This window comes from Pseudopipra pipra, chromosome 8, assembly GCF_036250125.1.
Source record: "Pseudopipra pipra isolate bDixPip1 chromosome 8, bDixPip1.hap1, whole genome shotgun sequence".
In the NCBI taxonomy this organism is placed as follows: Eukaryota; Metazoa; Chordata; class Aves; order Passeriformes; family Pipridae; genus Pseudopipra; species Pseudopipra pipra.
In genome coordinates, this window is record NC_087556.1 from 37,378,236 (window position 1) to 37,394,430 (window position 16,195).

At 41.2% G+C, this 16,195-nt stretch overlaps 1 protein-coding gene across 5 annotated transcripts in view; it reads left to right on the forward strand.

The window, feature by feature from the left end:
• The window catches only part of SHTN1 (shootin 1), a 60,745-nt gene that overhangs the window by 36,978 nt on the left and 7,572 nt on the right, over positions 1–16,195 (forward strand). For 2 of the 5 annotated variants that reach the window (XM_064663687.1, XM_064663689.1), the window contains 8 exons: positions 2,034–2,180; positions 3,344–3,497; positions 5,623–5,728; positions 7,430–7,512; positions 10,551–10,660; positions 11,287–11,340; positions 14,035–14,155; positions 15,043–15,226. In XM_064663687.1, coding sequence (XP_064519757.1) covers positions 2,034–2,180; positions 3,344–3,497; positions 5,623–5,728; positions 7,430–7,512; positions 10,551–10,660; positions 11,287–11,340; positions 14,035–14,155; positions 15,043–15,226 — 959 coding nt within the window. Of the gene's footprint in view, positions 1–2,033; positions 2,181–3,343; positions 3,498–5,622; positions 5,729–7,429; positions 7,513–10,550; positions 10,661–11,286; positions 11,341–14,034; positions 14,156–14,233; positions 14,689–14,720; positions 14,812–15,042; positions 15,227–16,195 lie in introns of those variants that run through there. The other 3 variants (XM_064663690.1, XM_064663691.1, XM_064663688.1) reach the window with 3 other exon arrangements.

The following is a 16,195-nucleotide window of genomic DNA, read 5'->3' on the forward strand; positions in this document are numbered from 1 at the left end:
CAATTGATCACCTCAAACTATTTTTTAGATTCCAAAAAGAATAAATCCAAGTTTTCACTTTGCTTTGAAGGTTCACAGTGGGTAAACTGAGATGTTTGCTAAAGGTGGCTTCTAGGGAGATGTTGGTTCTGTCAGGGTTAAATAACTTCTGAGTGACTTGACTGCAACACAGGAGGCTTTGACCCAGTATTGAGTTCTTTAGCAGTGATTTGGGCCTTTCTCAACTATGATGCTTCAAAGATGCTGTTTCTTTTAAAAGTATAAACTGTTAAAGGAATGAGTGGCAATGCAAAGGCAAACCTTTATGGATTGTTGTGGGTAACTTTGATTCTGGAATTCTCTTGCCTTTGAATTGGTTTTGCCACTGCCCTACTAGTGTAAGGTAACATAAGCATAATGGTTTGACTGGCAGAATTTAGGGACAGGGAGCTGATGTCCAGTGCACATTTGCAGCACACCACAGTGGCCTGTGTATTGTCATCTGTTTGGTTTTGTTTGTTTTCTAGCAAAGTGCAGTACTAGAGCCTACGTTCATCATTTCCTCTCCATCGAATGTTTCCAGTGCTTTGTTGCTGCCCCCATGGCCCAGCTCTGCCCAGTGGAGTGTTCAGGGCAGTTTTTATTGCTATTAGGGCCGCATCAATTGGCTCCTGCTGGCCCTCAGGGTCAGGCTGTGCTGCCACTCAGAGTTCAGCACGGTCAGTGGGTCTCTGTCTGGCTGCACAGCTCCAGAGAGCTGCTTGCTAGGAAGGCTCAGTTGAAGTGGCTGTGCAAAGCACTGGATGGAGTGCTTGCCACAAATCTGCATCAGCTCGTACTTCTTGGATATCCAGTTGTATTAAAACAAGTAAATCACATAGCATTGTAGTAGCACCAGATGGGAGGAAACCATATTTCGTCTGTACATTTGGTTTGTGAATGAATAGGATGGGAATTTGGAATTTTTGTATTTCTAATACCTTATTCTTAAAATACCTTCATGCTTTTGCTGTGCTCTACAATATAACAGTGTTTTTACAGTCTGAGGGAGCATCTGCATTCTCAGACTGTTCTCTGTTCTCCTGCCATAAGTGGCTCTGCTGACCTGTGCACACTCATCTGAGACCTCAGCATGACCCAGTCCCTGTTTCTGCTGTAAGAACAGGCATGGCTGAGCTTTTTGAGTGGAAGCCCGTGTTGCCTGGGGGAAAACCTCTACCTGAAAGAGATGTCAAGGTGCAGAATAACTTCACTAGGAATTTTTTTGTCAGGAAGCAATCTCTTATTACCGGGTTCCTGAACAGTCTGGAAGGAGCAGATCTCTTACAGAAACTGCATGTGCTGCCAGCCTCTGCACCTCTCAGGTGAAGCCTGGAGAAGTGTGTGGTATTTTTATCAGTGTCAAGTCTTCAGACTATTTGATTTTCACCCCCCCCAATGTTCATTCGCCATATCAAAAATATAACTTGGGAAGGGGAAAGAACACAAGGATCAGAACTAAAAGGCTGAAATTGCCCTGAAATGCCTTTTCCTGGGGCAAGTGCATACAGTGATTACACAGACATGGAGTGAAATTCATTTCCCAAAGATTCTCCATCATTCACATATCCAGGTAACCCTTAAATAAGTGGGCTTTATGCCAAGGCTTGCATACATGTTTGAGGAGGTAACCTATGAATTCACAGACATTTATCCTCCACCTAGAGTTCTTTCAGTCTTTCCAGAGCTCCCCAAATGGAGGCCAGATTGTTCCTATTTCCAGGAAACAAAATTCAGAGATGTGCTTAAACTTTGAATGCTGCCAACGTGTGGGTAATTGAGGTGTAGCAGTGGGTGGTTCTCAGCAAACACCTGGTTCCTTTCAGTGTGAGCTTAGCTCCTGTAAATTTTACTCTCAAACTTCCTTTCCCCCTCCTTCTCACCTTCTTCCTCACTATTTCTGCCACATTAACACCCTGTTAACTTCATTTTCTTTCCAATTGCTATTTTCCCCAGGATAGCATTAGACTGTGCCTAACTGTTGTTTTTGTTGGGTGTGGGTTTTGTTTTGGCAGATGTTTATTGAACAGAACAAGATGAAAAGGCAGAGTCAGTTGCTTCTGCAAAATTCTGCTCCTGATCAACAGCTTTTGAAGGCTTTGGATGACAATGCTAAGCTAACCCAGACATTAGAAGAAGAGAGGCTTCAACACCAGCAAAAGGTAAAACTGTGTTTCTTTCCCCTTATGTGGAAGTCTTTGAAAGTCTCCAGAATTTAAGGAGTATCGTGTCTTTATTGTATTCAGAGTTATTTGAGATCTTATCCGCTTAAGAGTTCAGAGTTTATAAGCTAAGTTTCTGAGAAGATTCTGATTCCCTTTTTCTGGGTCACTGTTAAGACATGAGTACAAAACTTGAAGGCTTTTCAGCCTGAAGCCTCTGGTTTAGGTAAGTATTTTATTCTGAATGTCAGTAAAGTGCGGTTACAAGCACTAAGTCAAGTTCCATTAAGTAAAGAGATGACAGGAGAATATGTTGGACATCGAGTAGTGTAAAGGCTATCTTGGGAGGATAAGCTTAGAATAACAGGTGAGAGGTAGGCAGTTCCTAGGCAGAGGTAGTAGACTGGGTCTTGCTAAAGAAATGGATGGGGAAAAGCCAAGCATACTGGAGCAGGGAAAGGGTAGTTGAATGCTACAATGTGGATCTAAATAGGATCTAAAATGCTGGGATATAAACAAATATATTCTTTAAAACTAGACTAGATAAATCTCTTAGCTGGAAGAAATCACCATTGCTTTCCCAGAAAATGAGCTTTCCTTTAGCCCTGAAGCATGTTCTCACAAATCTGATAATGAGTCTAGAGCAAAAGGTACATATTTAGGGAGCTGGGACTTTATTGCTACTCTGCATCTGAATGCTGCCTCTGAATCAGGTATTCCATAATTCACCCACTGGCATCTGCATGAGTTGAGACAAGGGAGCTTAAATAACCAGCCTGTCAGTGGAAGCAGTCAGTAAGAGAACAAAAATGTCAACGTTCTCGTGCTTCAAATGAGGAAACGTTCTGAAATTAAATTCTAATTATGTGATAAAAATTCTATAAAAAGAAAAGGGAGCGACTTACAGCTTAAGTACTTTAGAGCTAAAGACATATTCTAAAGAAGAGATAAAGCAAGTTGGGATCATAATAGGAAATTCTGACATCTCTCAGAAAAATCTCTTCAGCTCTCGTTCAAACATTTTCCTCTTTCTAGGACTTGTAGTTCACTCCTATACTATAACATTATGTTTTCAGGATAACTGTGCCTAGTGGGTTATTTGTCAACAGGAGGGACAGAAAATGGATTTTATTGAGATGAATGCTCTTGTTTGCCAACTGCAGATCAAAGAATTGGAAGAGCAGCTAGAGAATCAAGCACTGCATAAGGAGATTAGTCGTCTTAAACAGCAACTAGAACTTCTGGAAGAAGATAAAAAGGAACTAGAGCTTAAATGTCAGCACTCCGAAGAAAAAGCTAGAGACCTAAAGCATTCAGGTGAAATTGTGTAATGACTTTCATTTTAGAGGTGAAGTGTGTGGAGGGTGATTGGTGCACATCTAATGGAATTATACATGTTACATTTGAGACCTCAGAAGCTTTTGTTCAGCTGAGATCCAGGCCTGTGTTTCACTAGACAAAGTACAGCAACTGCCCTTAAATGCAGAACAATCATGTCCAAAATGTGTGTGAAAAAATAACCTTGTAAAACTTCTGTAAGGTATAAAAATACTGTTGTTGAATTACCCTGAGTCTTACAGATGGATATATACATGGGATGGGTGTCTGTGTGACAGACACAATCCTTCAAACTCAATTTTCTTACCTAGTTTAAAAAAAAGTACAGTGGTATAACTAACCAGAGGTTTGTCAGACTGGGGAGTCTTCATTGTATGAATTGTACAAAAACATCCCATAATTATCAAGCTACCCAGCCATTTAATAGTCTTGCAATAGAAGACACCAGTGAAAATAAAGACACGTTTTAGCTCTTCATATTGACATGTGAGAAAACCATGTCTGTTGATGTGAGAGGGTCTGGAGGGGTGGGCTGTTATTTTTTATTTAAACAGTTATTTCAAAGATGAGTACTGCCTTCAGAGCCCTACAAAGGGAGTTAACCAAGCAAATCCAGGGGGCTGTTATGGCTCATATCCATGAGAATTACACATCTAAATCTCTTACTTGTGGTTGAATACTTAGTTCAATGAATGAAAGGAAAGAAACAGTCTTGCTAGCTACTAAGATGTAAACTAACTCCCAAAGAATACAAACAGAAAAGATTCACAGAATATTTAGTAGGGAACAACTGTTGCAGTGCAGGTTCATACAGTTATTGCAGTCAGGATGGTGCCTGGCTTGTCTGTAGCATCCTGTCCACTGAATGAGGAAATTTCTGATCTAAGGCTCTGAATTTAAAATTGGTTTTAAAAAGGGCTCTTGGAGTGTGACCTCATTATAGGGAATGTGGGGCCATGGCTGGTTAAGAATTTGCATGTGCATTTGCTTGCAGTCCTTGTTCAGTTCAAGGCCCATGCAAGTGCAAGGTTCAAGTTTGATACCTGCTCAGAGCAACGTTTGAGCCCCTGTCACAGGAGGCCAAAGTCTCTGTCCTCAGTTAAGGCTTCATGCATAGCCATGTTTTTTTGAAACATATCCTCAAGAGCAGGGTTATCTTTGAGTTTGTTAGCAGTCCTTGTTGGAAGAACTGCTTTGTGTTAGTTTTACATTACCCACCCCTGCCACCCTATACCTACAATATGCCTGGGCAGCAGATTGTTTCCATCCAGGCTTGTTTGTTTTTCAGAAGGAATTTATCAGCATAAAGGTTGTACCTGGAATTTAAAGTCACTCAGTTGATCTTTAACTTTTTTACCTTCTAAATTTTAAAATTAAGTGTAAAATATTGTAATTTTAATTTGAATCTATCATTACAAGAGCAAAGAACCTGTGCAGGGCTAAGAGTTGGACTCGATCCCTGGGGATCCCTTCCAACTCAGGATATTCTGTGAGCCATATCCACATGAGATTCCTATTGTATCAGAACAATTGCTGAGAATTTCTGTAACTAAAAGAAATTCAAGACTTTTTTTCCCCTCTGTTTCTGCCCTTCCCCATTAATTACACTTGACAGCATTTCAAGTGCAGAAAAGTAATTTCCGTGTTTTAGATCTGACATGTAAACAGAAGAGAAAGAGTACACTTTCTGTTACCACCCAAATTTGACCATTTTTATGGGGAAAACCCACATCACCATCAAGTCTGGAAGCTGAAATTGTCAACTTCTTCCATCTCATTAGCTCATTCTCAAATGCAGCCTCAAACAGACCATCACAGGAATGGGATGAGGTTTTCCCTGCTCTGTCATTTTATATGAAGAATCCTGTATGACGGGGAGTTTTAGTTTCAGAAGGAACTCAGGCTGGAGGTAACTGGTTTAATGGGAATCCCATGTGTCTAGGACATTGTTCTTGGTAGAAAGTGTTGCTGAAAATAGGACTTCCTAGCAGTGGTGTGGTTTAGTCTCGTTGTTTGTTCTTTAGTTAATAAGTAGCATTTGTTTCTTCAACCGTCAGAGTTGGTTTTGAGACTCACTGTGGTTTGTTTTATTGATCTTGTGCAGTTGATGAACTTCAAAAACGAGTACAGCAGTCTGAAAATCCTGCACCACCTCCTCCTCCGCCGCCCCCTCCTCCCCTCCCTCCGCCCCCCCCTCCCAACCCTATACGGTAAGTGCTGGGAGGGCACAGCGTTAATGCTTTAATACTTGGCAGGGCACAATTCATTACAGGAGCTTGCATCCAAGCAGGAGGAGTGTCTTTAAAGAAAAAAAGGCTTTCTCCACCTGTCTTGGGCTCTTTACCAGCAGGACACAGACTGTGCCCCACCTACCAACAGACTAACACCCTGACCAGTTTTGAACAGTGTCTGCCTTGCCAAGCTTAACAAATTGTCTAGACTCTGACCCTGAAGGAGGAGGAGGGATACCTGTCTCCTCTAAATTTAGGAGATTTTTCTTTTCTATTCACCTGATAGCTGTAATTACAGACTTGTGAAATGCTTTCTGCTGCAAAGAAAACTCCTTTGAACCAAAGGATATGTTGGATTACTGTGTGTCCCTTCATGTCAGATACTGATGATGAAAATGCAGGCTCCATTGAGTTCCCATAATTACTTTCATAAGTTAAAAGGAAGAAAAAAAACCCAAACATAAAATCATCACCCCATCATCAGGTGGTTTGGACAAAATTACCAAAATTGGGCCTGATTTTCGCAAAGGACTATAAAAAGAGGCTGACCAGTCTGATGTATCACGCATTAGACCCAAATGAATTAATTAAGTAAGCCCCTAATGGGTGCTTAGTTAATTTTAGAAACTCAGCTAATCTTCATGTTGTCTGCTTGGTTTTAAAAATAAATGGACTTCAATGACACTTTCCAACCTTCTGTAATAGAAATGACATACGGGAGTCTTGTTAACTACTGTATTAAATATATGAATAGAGATGATTAATAGGGAGAATTCATCCCTTTGTGCATCTTGCATTGTTTTTAGAAACTTAACACTTTCTGAACAGTTGTGTTTGATCTTTTGCTTCTTTTATGTCCATTAACTCATTCAGCTCGCTTGCTTGTTTCACACTAATGTATAGCATGAATGTGTAGAGGTATTGTAAGGGTTTTTTTGTTTAAATTTTTGCCCTTTACTATTTGGAATAAATAAAACTGTTCACTTTAAGCCCTGTAGTAGCTAAGTCAGAGTACTTCCTCATGCACTGTGATGTTTATGTGCAAGTTACTTCAGAGCATAGGCACTGGATGCTGCTTTTTTCTGGTTTTGACCCTTTATGCCAGGGATGCCACTACTCTGTAAGGAGCAGTGCTCAGTAGGGACTGATAGGCCCCACTGACACATCACATGTGCACAGGAGCTTATACTTGAGCTTGAAGATGAATCATTTACTTGCCTGGACTTCTACGTTTTGACTGTAGTGAGGGGATAATTATTTGACGCTGTAAGAAGATTACAAACTTGGAGATGGTGAGGAGATACTGATCACCATATTTAAGTGTCCTCTGGAGAACAATACTTCAATATCTACAGCTCTTCCTTCCATTTATTATGCTGGAGCAGCTTCAATTTGTCATGTGTCACAATGAGACTGTCTTTTAATATTCAGATCTGGAGTGTTTTGATTTGTGCCTAATGTCTGTTAAAAAGAAAGAAATTTCTCTGGTGCATTTTGATGGGAGGCATTGGGGGGGATAATTCAGTGCATACATCTGCTTTCAAGAACAGTTAAATGAGTCTTTTGTAAGTAGCTGTATAATCAGGTATAAGCCAGCTGTTGGTGTGTGGCATTCCTGCTCATTCTGCCAGTGTGTAACACAGGACAGAATGACAATCTGCACTTTCATTTCCCCCAAAGGTCTCTCATGTCAATGATTCGCAAGAGATCTCACTCCAACACCAATGTGAGCAAGAAGGAGAAACCTCCTCAGCAGGAGTCAGGTATGGCTCATCCCTTCATGTGGCTCATGCCCCGGGTCCTGCAGGTGGGGCTGGTGGGAGTGAGCTGTGGATGCAGAGAGCCATTCAGATGCTTTTGGTTGCCAACATTTCCTACAGCTGTCCATGTCCCAGCACACTCCTCTACCTTGAGTCCAGAAAGGGGATTGCAACCCAGGTATATGTGCACCGAGATGGGAAGTGGTATCTTTGGTGTTCCTGTGAGGGGTGGCTGAGGACTCTGGGCTTGTCTAGTTTGGAGAAAAGGAGGATTCGGGGTGACCTGAGAAGATAAGCATGTAGCTGGGTGGGGTGATGTGCTGGGTGAGATGGGTGGGGAGAACAGGACGGTTCAGTTTAGGCCCCGTGCTGTTACACTGGCTGTGTGCAGCTTGTTGAGTTGCAGCCTGGCAGTTTGGTGCTGCCTGAAGCAGTTGCACTGTGGTAGCATTGAGGGGTTCAACCTGTGCCTCCAAACTGGAGACACTGCAGCACGTCACTGCAGGACAGTGTGTGCAGGGCTTTGTGCAGGTTCCATGGAAGAGGCAGAGGAACAAACCCAGCAAGCATTAAGCAGAGAGCAGGTTATATACAGCATAATACAGGGAAACTTCCAAACTTCCAGATGGCTTCTTGTTTGCAGTTTCTTCTGTCCAGAGCCTCTCCACAGAGCTTGCTTGTTAAATGCTTTGGTTTTCATCCCTCGATTCATATCTTGTGAAATTACCACTCAGAGTTGACTGTAATGCTAATCCTTTAATAATACTGAAGACCTAAAACAAAACAGAGCCCTGCACTAAGGTGGCTCTGCATGCACAGTGTAACAGCTGAAATTGCATTTTATTGTTGTTAATGGAAGCTGGAAGCTTAGTAGGTTGAGAACAGGAGAGATTTACAGATGATCATGAGTGCCTGAAGAGTCAGAGCTAGTTAGACAGGCATTGCCAGTTAAATAACCAAGGGTTTTCTCGCTGTTTCTCTCTTCCTTCTGAAACAGCAGGAGTTTGTTTGTGGTGAATTGCTTAACTCATTTGCTGACACTCAAACAAAGAAGGAAACCTGGCTGAAATTACGGGTATAGGATATAACTGTTAAAGAAAAATCTGCTGTTAGCAGACTAATGGTATGTAAGTAAGGCTGGATTGTGGGATGGAACCAACAGGCGAGAAGTGGGGGAAAGAATTACCCTTCCCATTTCTCAGGTGAGGAACTGAGGAGTGGAGTGACTTGGGCAGATCCTGGGGAATTTTTGGGAACTGGTTACCAGTCTGAGAGAAATAAGGGTTGTTGGTCTGGAAAAAAAAAGAGAAGTGACCTTGTACCAAAATCTCTGATGAAGAGTCAATCTTATCTTTCAGTAAAAGTCCAGTTATGGTGTCTTCATTTATCAGGGTTCCTTACCTTGAAGCATCCTAGATGTTTTGATTACACTTTTTTGTTGAAACTATCCCAATCAGTGATTGCATTGCAGTAAATACTATGAAATTCACTGTATGTTCTCTAAACCCCATTCTTTCATTATTTATTAGCAAACTTCAACAGTTCTGACCTTTCTTCAATCACACATAAACTCCTTTTTTCTCTCTTTATATTTGAGCTGTTCTTAAAAATAAAAAAAGGAGAAAGTTCTTTCTTGATCTAGTTATTATATCCAACTTGAGGCTTGTTTTGACCCTCGTTAAGGACTTAGAATGAGTGGTTTCTATCCCATACCACCAATTAAGCTTTTATATTTGAAACAGCCTGTTTGTGAAATTAAAGCCTGACATTAAATCGGCTTAGAATACAGAAACTGCGTTTCTATGAATCATCAATAGTACCCTGACAAGTGAGAGAGCAAAAGCCTTTTTAATATTCCTGTTATACAAGGTACAATCTTGCAGCTTTGAATAGCATCGACCCTATTTCTCCATGTGTTTGCTTTAAGTACTCTTTTCCCCCCACTTTTTGGTATGGCATGTTAAGTGTCTTTCATTACATTATCCAGAACACTGACAAGTTAACAGGTATTGCTCAGGCTCATCACACAGCATCCCATGTCATCTGAATATTTTGCAGTCCTAATGGCAGATCTCTTGAGAAAGCAGCCATTTCTTTTCCTGGTATTTCAGTTTTGCCCTTTCACTTGATGTGATGCAGTGTTATTTAAATGTTTGGGTCCAGTTCAGTTTGAAGTATTGGTGTGTTGTTCCAGCCAGGTTCTCAAACCATGTGGAATAGGAGGCACAGTTGGTACTCTTGTGCACGTGGGCCTTGCCATGGGGTGTTGTCAGCTTGTGCTGTGTCAGTGAAGCTGCAGCATTTCTGCCCAGCCACAGAGAGGAGACACAGTGGAAGCAGAGCCGTGTTTTTCAGCCCCTGGGGCTTCAGCCTCTGTCATTGAGCTTTTGCCATTCCCAGACACTGACAGGAGCTTTGCATTTTCAGGATCTGGGACCTGTTTCTGCCCAAACTTCTGCAGTTTGGCATTTGCTGCATCCACAGCAGGATCCTCGATAGATTGGCATTTTATCCTTGAAGAGCTTGTGACAGTTTAGCTGATAGCAAAGGTCTCTAATAGCTCTGTATCCAGCAGTTCTCAAAATCTAGAATTCTTGTAACTAGAGATGAGATTGCTGGTTTCTGCTGCCGTAAGGATGTGTGCATTGTAAGGTAACCTGCCTCTTTGTGGTGTGGAGAAGGAAGAGTAAGATAGTATTCCTGTAAGAAAGGCCCTGTGAACAGCCCACTTATGGGGGAAAAGATAAGCGTATATATTTGTGCTTTTATCTTTTTAATAAAAGTGGGAGAAAGCGTGGATCTGCATAGTCCATGAGCAATATGCATCACACATGCAGGCAGGAAGACCTACTGCACAGAGTATAACTAAGAACACTGTATATGTAAATGTTGTTTCATCATTAAAACTAATTTCTGATTATGGTAACTGGCTGCCTATGGCAAGCAAGCTGTTTAGGAGGCTGTATAACACATTTTGTCTTTGTACCAGTTCTCTGTAGTTCATATCTGAAATATGATCGAGTCTTTGATTTTTGGAACAGGTGAAGAAGTTACGGATCTGAAGAGACAAGCTGTTGAAGAAATGATGGACAGAATTAAAAAGGGAGTTCACCTGAGACCAGTCAGCCAGTCAAGCAGGCCTAAAACAAAGGTTTGGAATAAATAGCAGAGCAATAATATTAGCTAAGTACAGTAATTTACACTGAAAAGAAATCAGACTTTAACATTCTGAAGAATGCATTTTCCTCACCTCATTTACTTTGATTGATTTTGGATAAAATTCATTAGAGCAGCATATAGCTGAACAACAGAAAAGGAAATGAAGGCAACAGTAGAAGGCCAGTTTCTTTGACACAGAAAAGAAACTTGTAAACAAACACCTACTGAGAAATAAAAAGCACAGAGAGCATAACTGAACTGGGTAGAGGAGTTGATGAAGTAGTAGACTATATTTAGGACTATTTCTTTCTTTTATGTAATACTTACACCTAATACCTGAGTGTGGCTACTATAAAATATTGCTTACCTTCTGCACAAAAGTATAATCTTTATGTATAGTCTGTGGTTCACAGTGTTAAGAACTGAGGCTCTTCCCTTCAGCTGTGTAAGAGAACAGATTGAATGTTGTCCATGTGCCCACAAAAAGAGGGAGCAGGAGAACGTGCCACAGCTGTAGCCTGTGCACAGCCCCTGGTGTGAAGCCTGTCATCGAGTGCAGAGACTGTCATGGTCCGTGTCATGTGTTCTTTAACACGCTTGTGCTGTGCTTGTTTACAGCCAGAAACACCAAAGCCCTCTGAAAGTGCAATGAAGGAATTAAAGGGGATTCTGGTAAGAGAACTTCCAGTTTATATTTCATTTTCTTTTCTGGGTTGAAAGCATAGAGCAGTTTTGGAGCAAATCCCCCCAATTCCACCTTTGACTTATGGTTCGACTTGAGGGTTGGTTTTGGTCTCGCTGTTGGTTTTGCTGACAGAATGTGTTCTAGGGAAACTAACCTGTGAACTCTTCTGGGCTTGTATGCTTCTGCCACTAGAGGGGATGTTATGGTTTGCATCTGCCACAGATCCTTTGGAAACTTTCCAGGTACTCACAGTGGGGATGCTTAGGGATGGAGAGACAGCTGAATATCAGTATCTAGTCCAAAGTAAAGCCCCTGGACTGCACATATAGTAGATGTAGAGTTCTCCTCATCAACTGCTGCTCTCTCCAGAGGCCCCAGATTTCTTGTTATGTAGACAAAGCCTAAATAAAGCAAGAGCTTTAGTCTGTCTGCATTTATATTTAGAAAAATTTGATTCTGAATAGCTGTCCATGTACCCATTTATCACTAAATAAAAACATTAGGTGTGTGTTGGGTCCTGCTGAGAGCAATGTGCTAAGTTTGCTCCTGTTGTGTCCTTTACTCATATGTTGAATTGTTTTAAGTGGCTGTATCTTTTGCACAAGTGATAAAACTGTATGAAACAATCAGAAGGAGCTGTAGTTCTTGCTCCCTGACTTCTGTAACCCTGAAACTTTCAAGTTGATGTACAGCTTTGGCACATAAGGTGAAATTCCGCCAGTATTGCAGCAAAATGCTTCACTTGCACTCTACAGAAGATGAGGATAATCATTCTTGTTATTCATAGTAGCACCCAAACAGCCCTTAGAAAAACAACCTCAGTATTGTGTTGGGTGATGCAAGACAGTACAGCATAGAGTGTGGGCTCAGCCTGTGCTGTGATCTAAGTAAGGGAGGAAATGATCTAGAGAGCCACCAGACCTTAATGCTGAGCTCTGATTAGAGGGACACATAATTAAATGCAGAGGTAAATAGGAAAGGAATAAAATGCAACACAGAGACTATGTTTGAAATGGAATTCCATACTTACAGGAGTAGTTGGATATAGTGTGCCCTTTGGACCAGTGAGGGTTGGACAGGACAATCCTGCCAAAGATCCTTTCATTTTCTTGTAGCTGTTTTATTTCTTCAGCAGTTTGTCACTGACATCAGAGGAGCCTTGATTATGTACTTGAGAAGGAGCAGAGAGAAACCTGCAGTCACTGCACTTCTGTATCTGGCTTGTTGCTTGTTGCTTTCAGGGTCTTTCCAGTGTATGGCAAACTGTATAAAATCCAGCTCCAGTCTATTCTTGAGACCAGTGATTATGCACAGTCAGACAACAAACATGGGGGTGGAATGTGATGGAGTAAACATTTGTTGTTACTATGCTAATAATGCATTTTGTGTAGACCTCCATGTAATTATTACAAACAAAACACATTTATGTTTTGTAAATTGCAGAGTTTGAGGGGCTCTGTTTTTCCATACGTGTACATCTGTACAAATCTGGAGTGTACTGCTAATGAATAACCTGCTTAGTTAAATTTTAAATAGTTAAGAATGAAAATATTGTAACTTCTAGGAAGGAGTGAAGAATTAAGAGTTACTTTACAGGGTTTCTAAAAGCAGCACAACTTCTGCAACTTGCAATGCTAATTCCTTTCATCTTTGGCTATTTCTGCTCAAAAGTTATGTGCTTGTCTACAAAAGATGTCAAGAGTATGTTATTTATGTGCTGGAAAAATGCTATACGAGTCTGATATGTTTTGGAAGGCTGAATAAACAGGATTCCTGGGCATTCCTAAAGATGGCAAGACTTAAAGGGAAAATGAAATAGTCTGTGGGCACCAAATTTTCAGTTGTGTTATATAAACATTTTGGGGAAATTTTTTTCAATCAAATTCTGATCCAATGACTGACTCTTGTAATTTGGGAAATGCATGCAGTATGCACTGTATGCATCTTTAAATTCCTGTGGCAAGTTTGTGAGGTTTCAGGCTTTGCTCAAAGCTTCTTAAAGCCTCTTTCCCCCCACCTTAAGAAAAGTGCTCCGAGACTTGCAGCTTCACTGATACTACATGCTGACCTTGGCATAAGGCAGTAATTGTGTGTATTTCTGGTTTGTATGTATAAAAAACTGTTTCAACTTGTGATCTAACTCTGTGAAAAAGAGTAACCTCGAAGTATGTAGACATAGGGTCAAGTTTATAGCAGATCAGCTAGATTATAGGATAAAGTATGCTGCAGTTGTAGCTAATAAAGATGCAGCAATGTGGGACCATGCTAAAATATAAAACCTGCTGGAGCAGTAAAATATGGATCTTTAGCTTTTTGATGTCAGTGGGTAATTATGGGCATGATGATGGTCCAGCAGTTTTTTAAGATCCTTTAAATGGAGGAAGTTGGCAGTTCCCTGCAACATCAGAATTTGTTCATTGGTGATCCAGAGTATCTTTCTTAAGCCTGATATCAAACTCTAATGTGTGATAAGTGTGGTTTATGCCTACATCAGGAAATCCAAGGGAGTGCAGGAGTGGTGAGCTGATCCCCAGGTGCTCACTGTCGTACTAATGGCACGCTGCTCTAGAACTGCAGTTGCTTTGATGCAGTTTAAAAGATTCTGAAGTTGTGCATATGAGATGCTTGGTAAGACATTAATATGTCCTCAGAGAGTTTCTCATGCCTATTTCTTGCTGTAGGAAACACTGAATAAATCCACTAGTTCCCGAAGCTTGAAGTCCCTTGAGACAGAGAGCGGCGAAACGGAGCTGGAGCGAGTCCTGCGCCGCCGCAAGGTGACCACTGACCAGGACAGTGGCAGTAAGTGGCTGCACCCCTTTGCAGTTCTCTTCCTCTCCCTGCATTAAGTGACTCTTGAAGCTTTACTTTCTCTTTCAGACCATTGCCATTTCAGCCATTATGGAGAACTCTGCCTGCTTCCCCAGTGACTCACTTCCTGTCACACCTGTTACTTTTCATGCCCATTTTCTCCAAGGGATGCCTCTGTTGGAGTTTTCTGTGTGCACAGACCCTTCACTTGGGTTCTCTTTCCAGCCCACAGCTCGGACGTTGTTGCTGGAGTTAATAGTCTGGGCCTACTGTGAAAATACTCCTGAAAGTAATGGTAACCAGAGAAATGAGGGTTTGGGGCGGATGATTTGAATTACCCTGCTCTGTGGAGCAAGTTTTATGCTGTGCTTTACTGTCAGCTGTAAAAAACTTAATGTTCTGCTTGGTTACAAACACAGTCTGTGCAAGTGTAAGTCTGTGCCATAGCTGATGCAGATGTGGCTGGTTTGAATGTCGCTGCATAGTTTTATCTTGAACTTTATAGACAGTTCACTGGCTCCTCATCAGTATTGAGAACAGGCTTTTCTGTTATCAGGCTGGTTCTCCCTCCTGCTCCAGCTGGAAGAGCACTGGCAAGCTGTGACTGGGTAGTGCTGTGTGGACAGCAGGACTTGCCACCCCAGAGGGTGAGGGGATTGAGTGCATGTCTGTGTCAGTACAGCAAACACTGCTTGTGGTACAAGAAAGGGTTAATCTTGGTGGGGAGAGCAGAAGCTACAAACACGATGTTTTGATACTCTCCATGCACTGTCCATTAAAATTCCATTTTGATTTCTGCTTGAGTTCTGCTGTACTCGTGTTTTTTTTAGACCAATCAATCTGGGTAACAGAAGCATTGAACTTTCTTTGGGTTTTAGGTCCCACTGGAATCTTGGCCACATCAGAATCAAAATCTCTGCCTGTGCTAGGTTCAGGAGCCAGTGCTGCACAGACAGCGTTGAACAAGAAAGATGTGGAGACAGAATTCACTTCCAAAGTACCCAACTCAGGACCTGTCTCTAACCAGCCTCAGGCTGCAACGGGCTCCAGGCCTACTTTGCAGTAAGTAGAATATGGATTTCTAGATATGTTTTAGTAGCAGATGTGTTTAGGTGGCGCATTTTGAAAGTGATTTAATATCAGTTTTGGTTAACAAGATAAATGTACAGTCTGCAGCTGTTTACCACTGACTTGTCAAATAATTTGCAGTCTCTTTTGGAAGCAGAAATAAAATTCTCTGTAATAAAGTCCTTTTCCTTTTAAAATCTGTGAACAGTCTTCAAAAAGAGTTCATCTTTTCTGCCACAAAAAAGAATTCAAGAGTTTTTGAGGAATAGCAAGGTCGAGGGTTTTTTCCATATCTTGGAGAGAAGAGGGATGATAGTTATATTGTTAACTCTTGATTAAAAGTAGTTCTAGCAAATATTTAAAAAAATACAATCACATGAGTCATACTGGTCTGTATGCAGGTGTGAGGGTGGTTTCCGTTGGACAAAAACAAGTCCTGACTATTCCTCTTAAAAGTTTGCTGGTAAATACCTTGAAATCTCAAGATAAAAATAAAATGCAGCTAGTGCTGCATGTGCACACATGGGCAGCAGAATCTTTGGTTACAGCAGATTGAAGACCCGAGGTGCCAGTTCAGTTTCAGAGAGTTAAACTTGCTTTAGCAACATTTGTTTCATACAGATTCCCGGAGGAGGGGTTTGTTTTACAACAATACCAAGCTCCTTTTGGATTGGGCTGGCAGTTAACAATTACCACCAGGACCAATTCTAGCAAGTCTCTGTTGCTTGGTTCAAATGGTAGAGTCATGACAAATGAGCTGGATATTCAGTTTGCATCTCTTTTATGAACTGATACTTCACTCTTCTGCAGGTACTTTCATCATTTATTTTTGAGTGGATAAAGAGCCCAGTTTCCTTTGTGCTTTACAGTTGTATTTAATTTGCACTGAGTATTAAAAGCAGAATGCCTTTTCCAATCATATGTATTTTCTCCTTTTATTTCATTTAAGTATCCTTAGAAGAA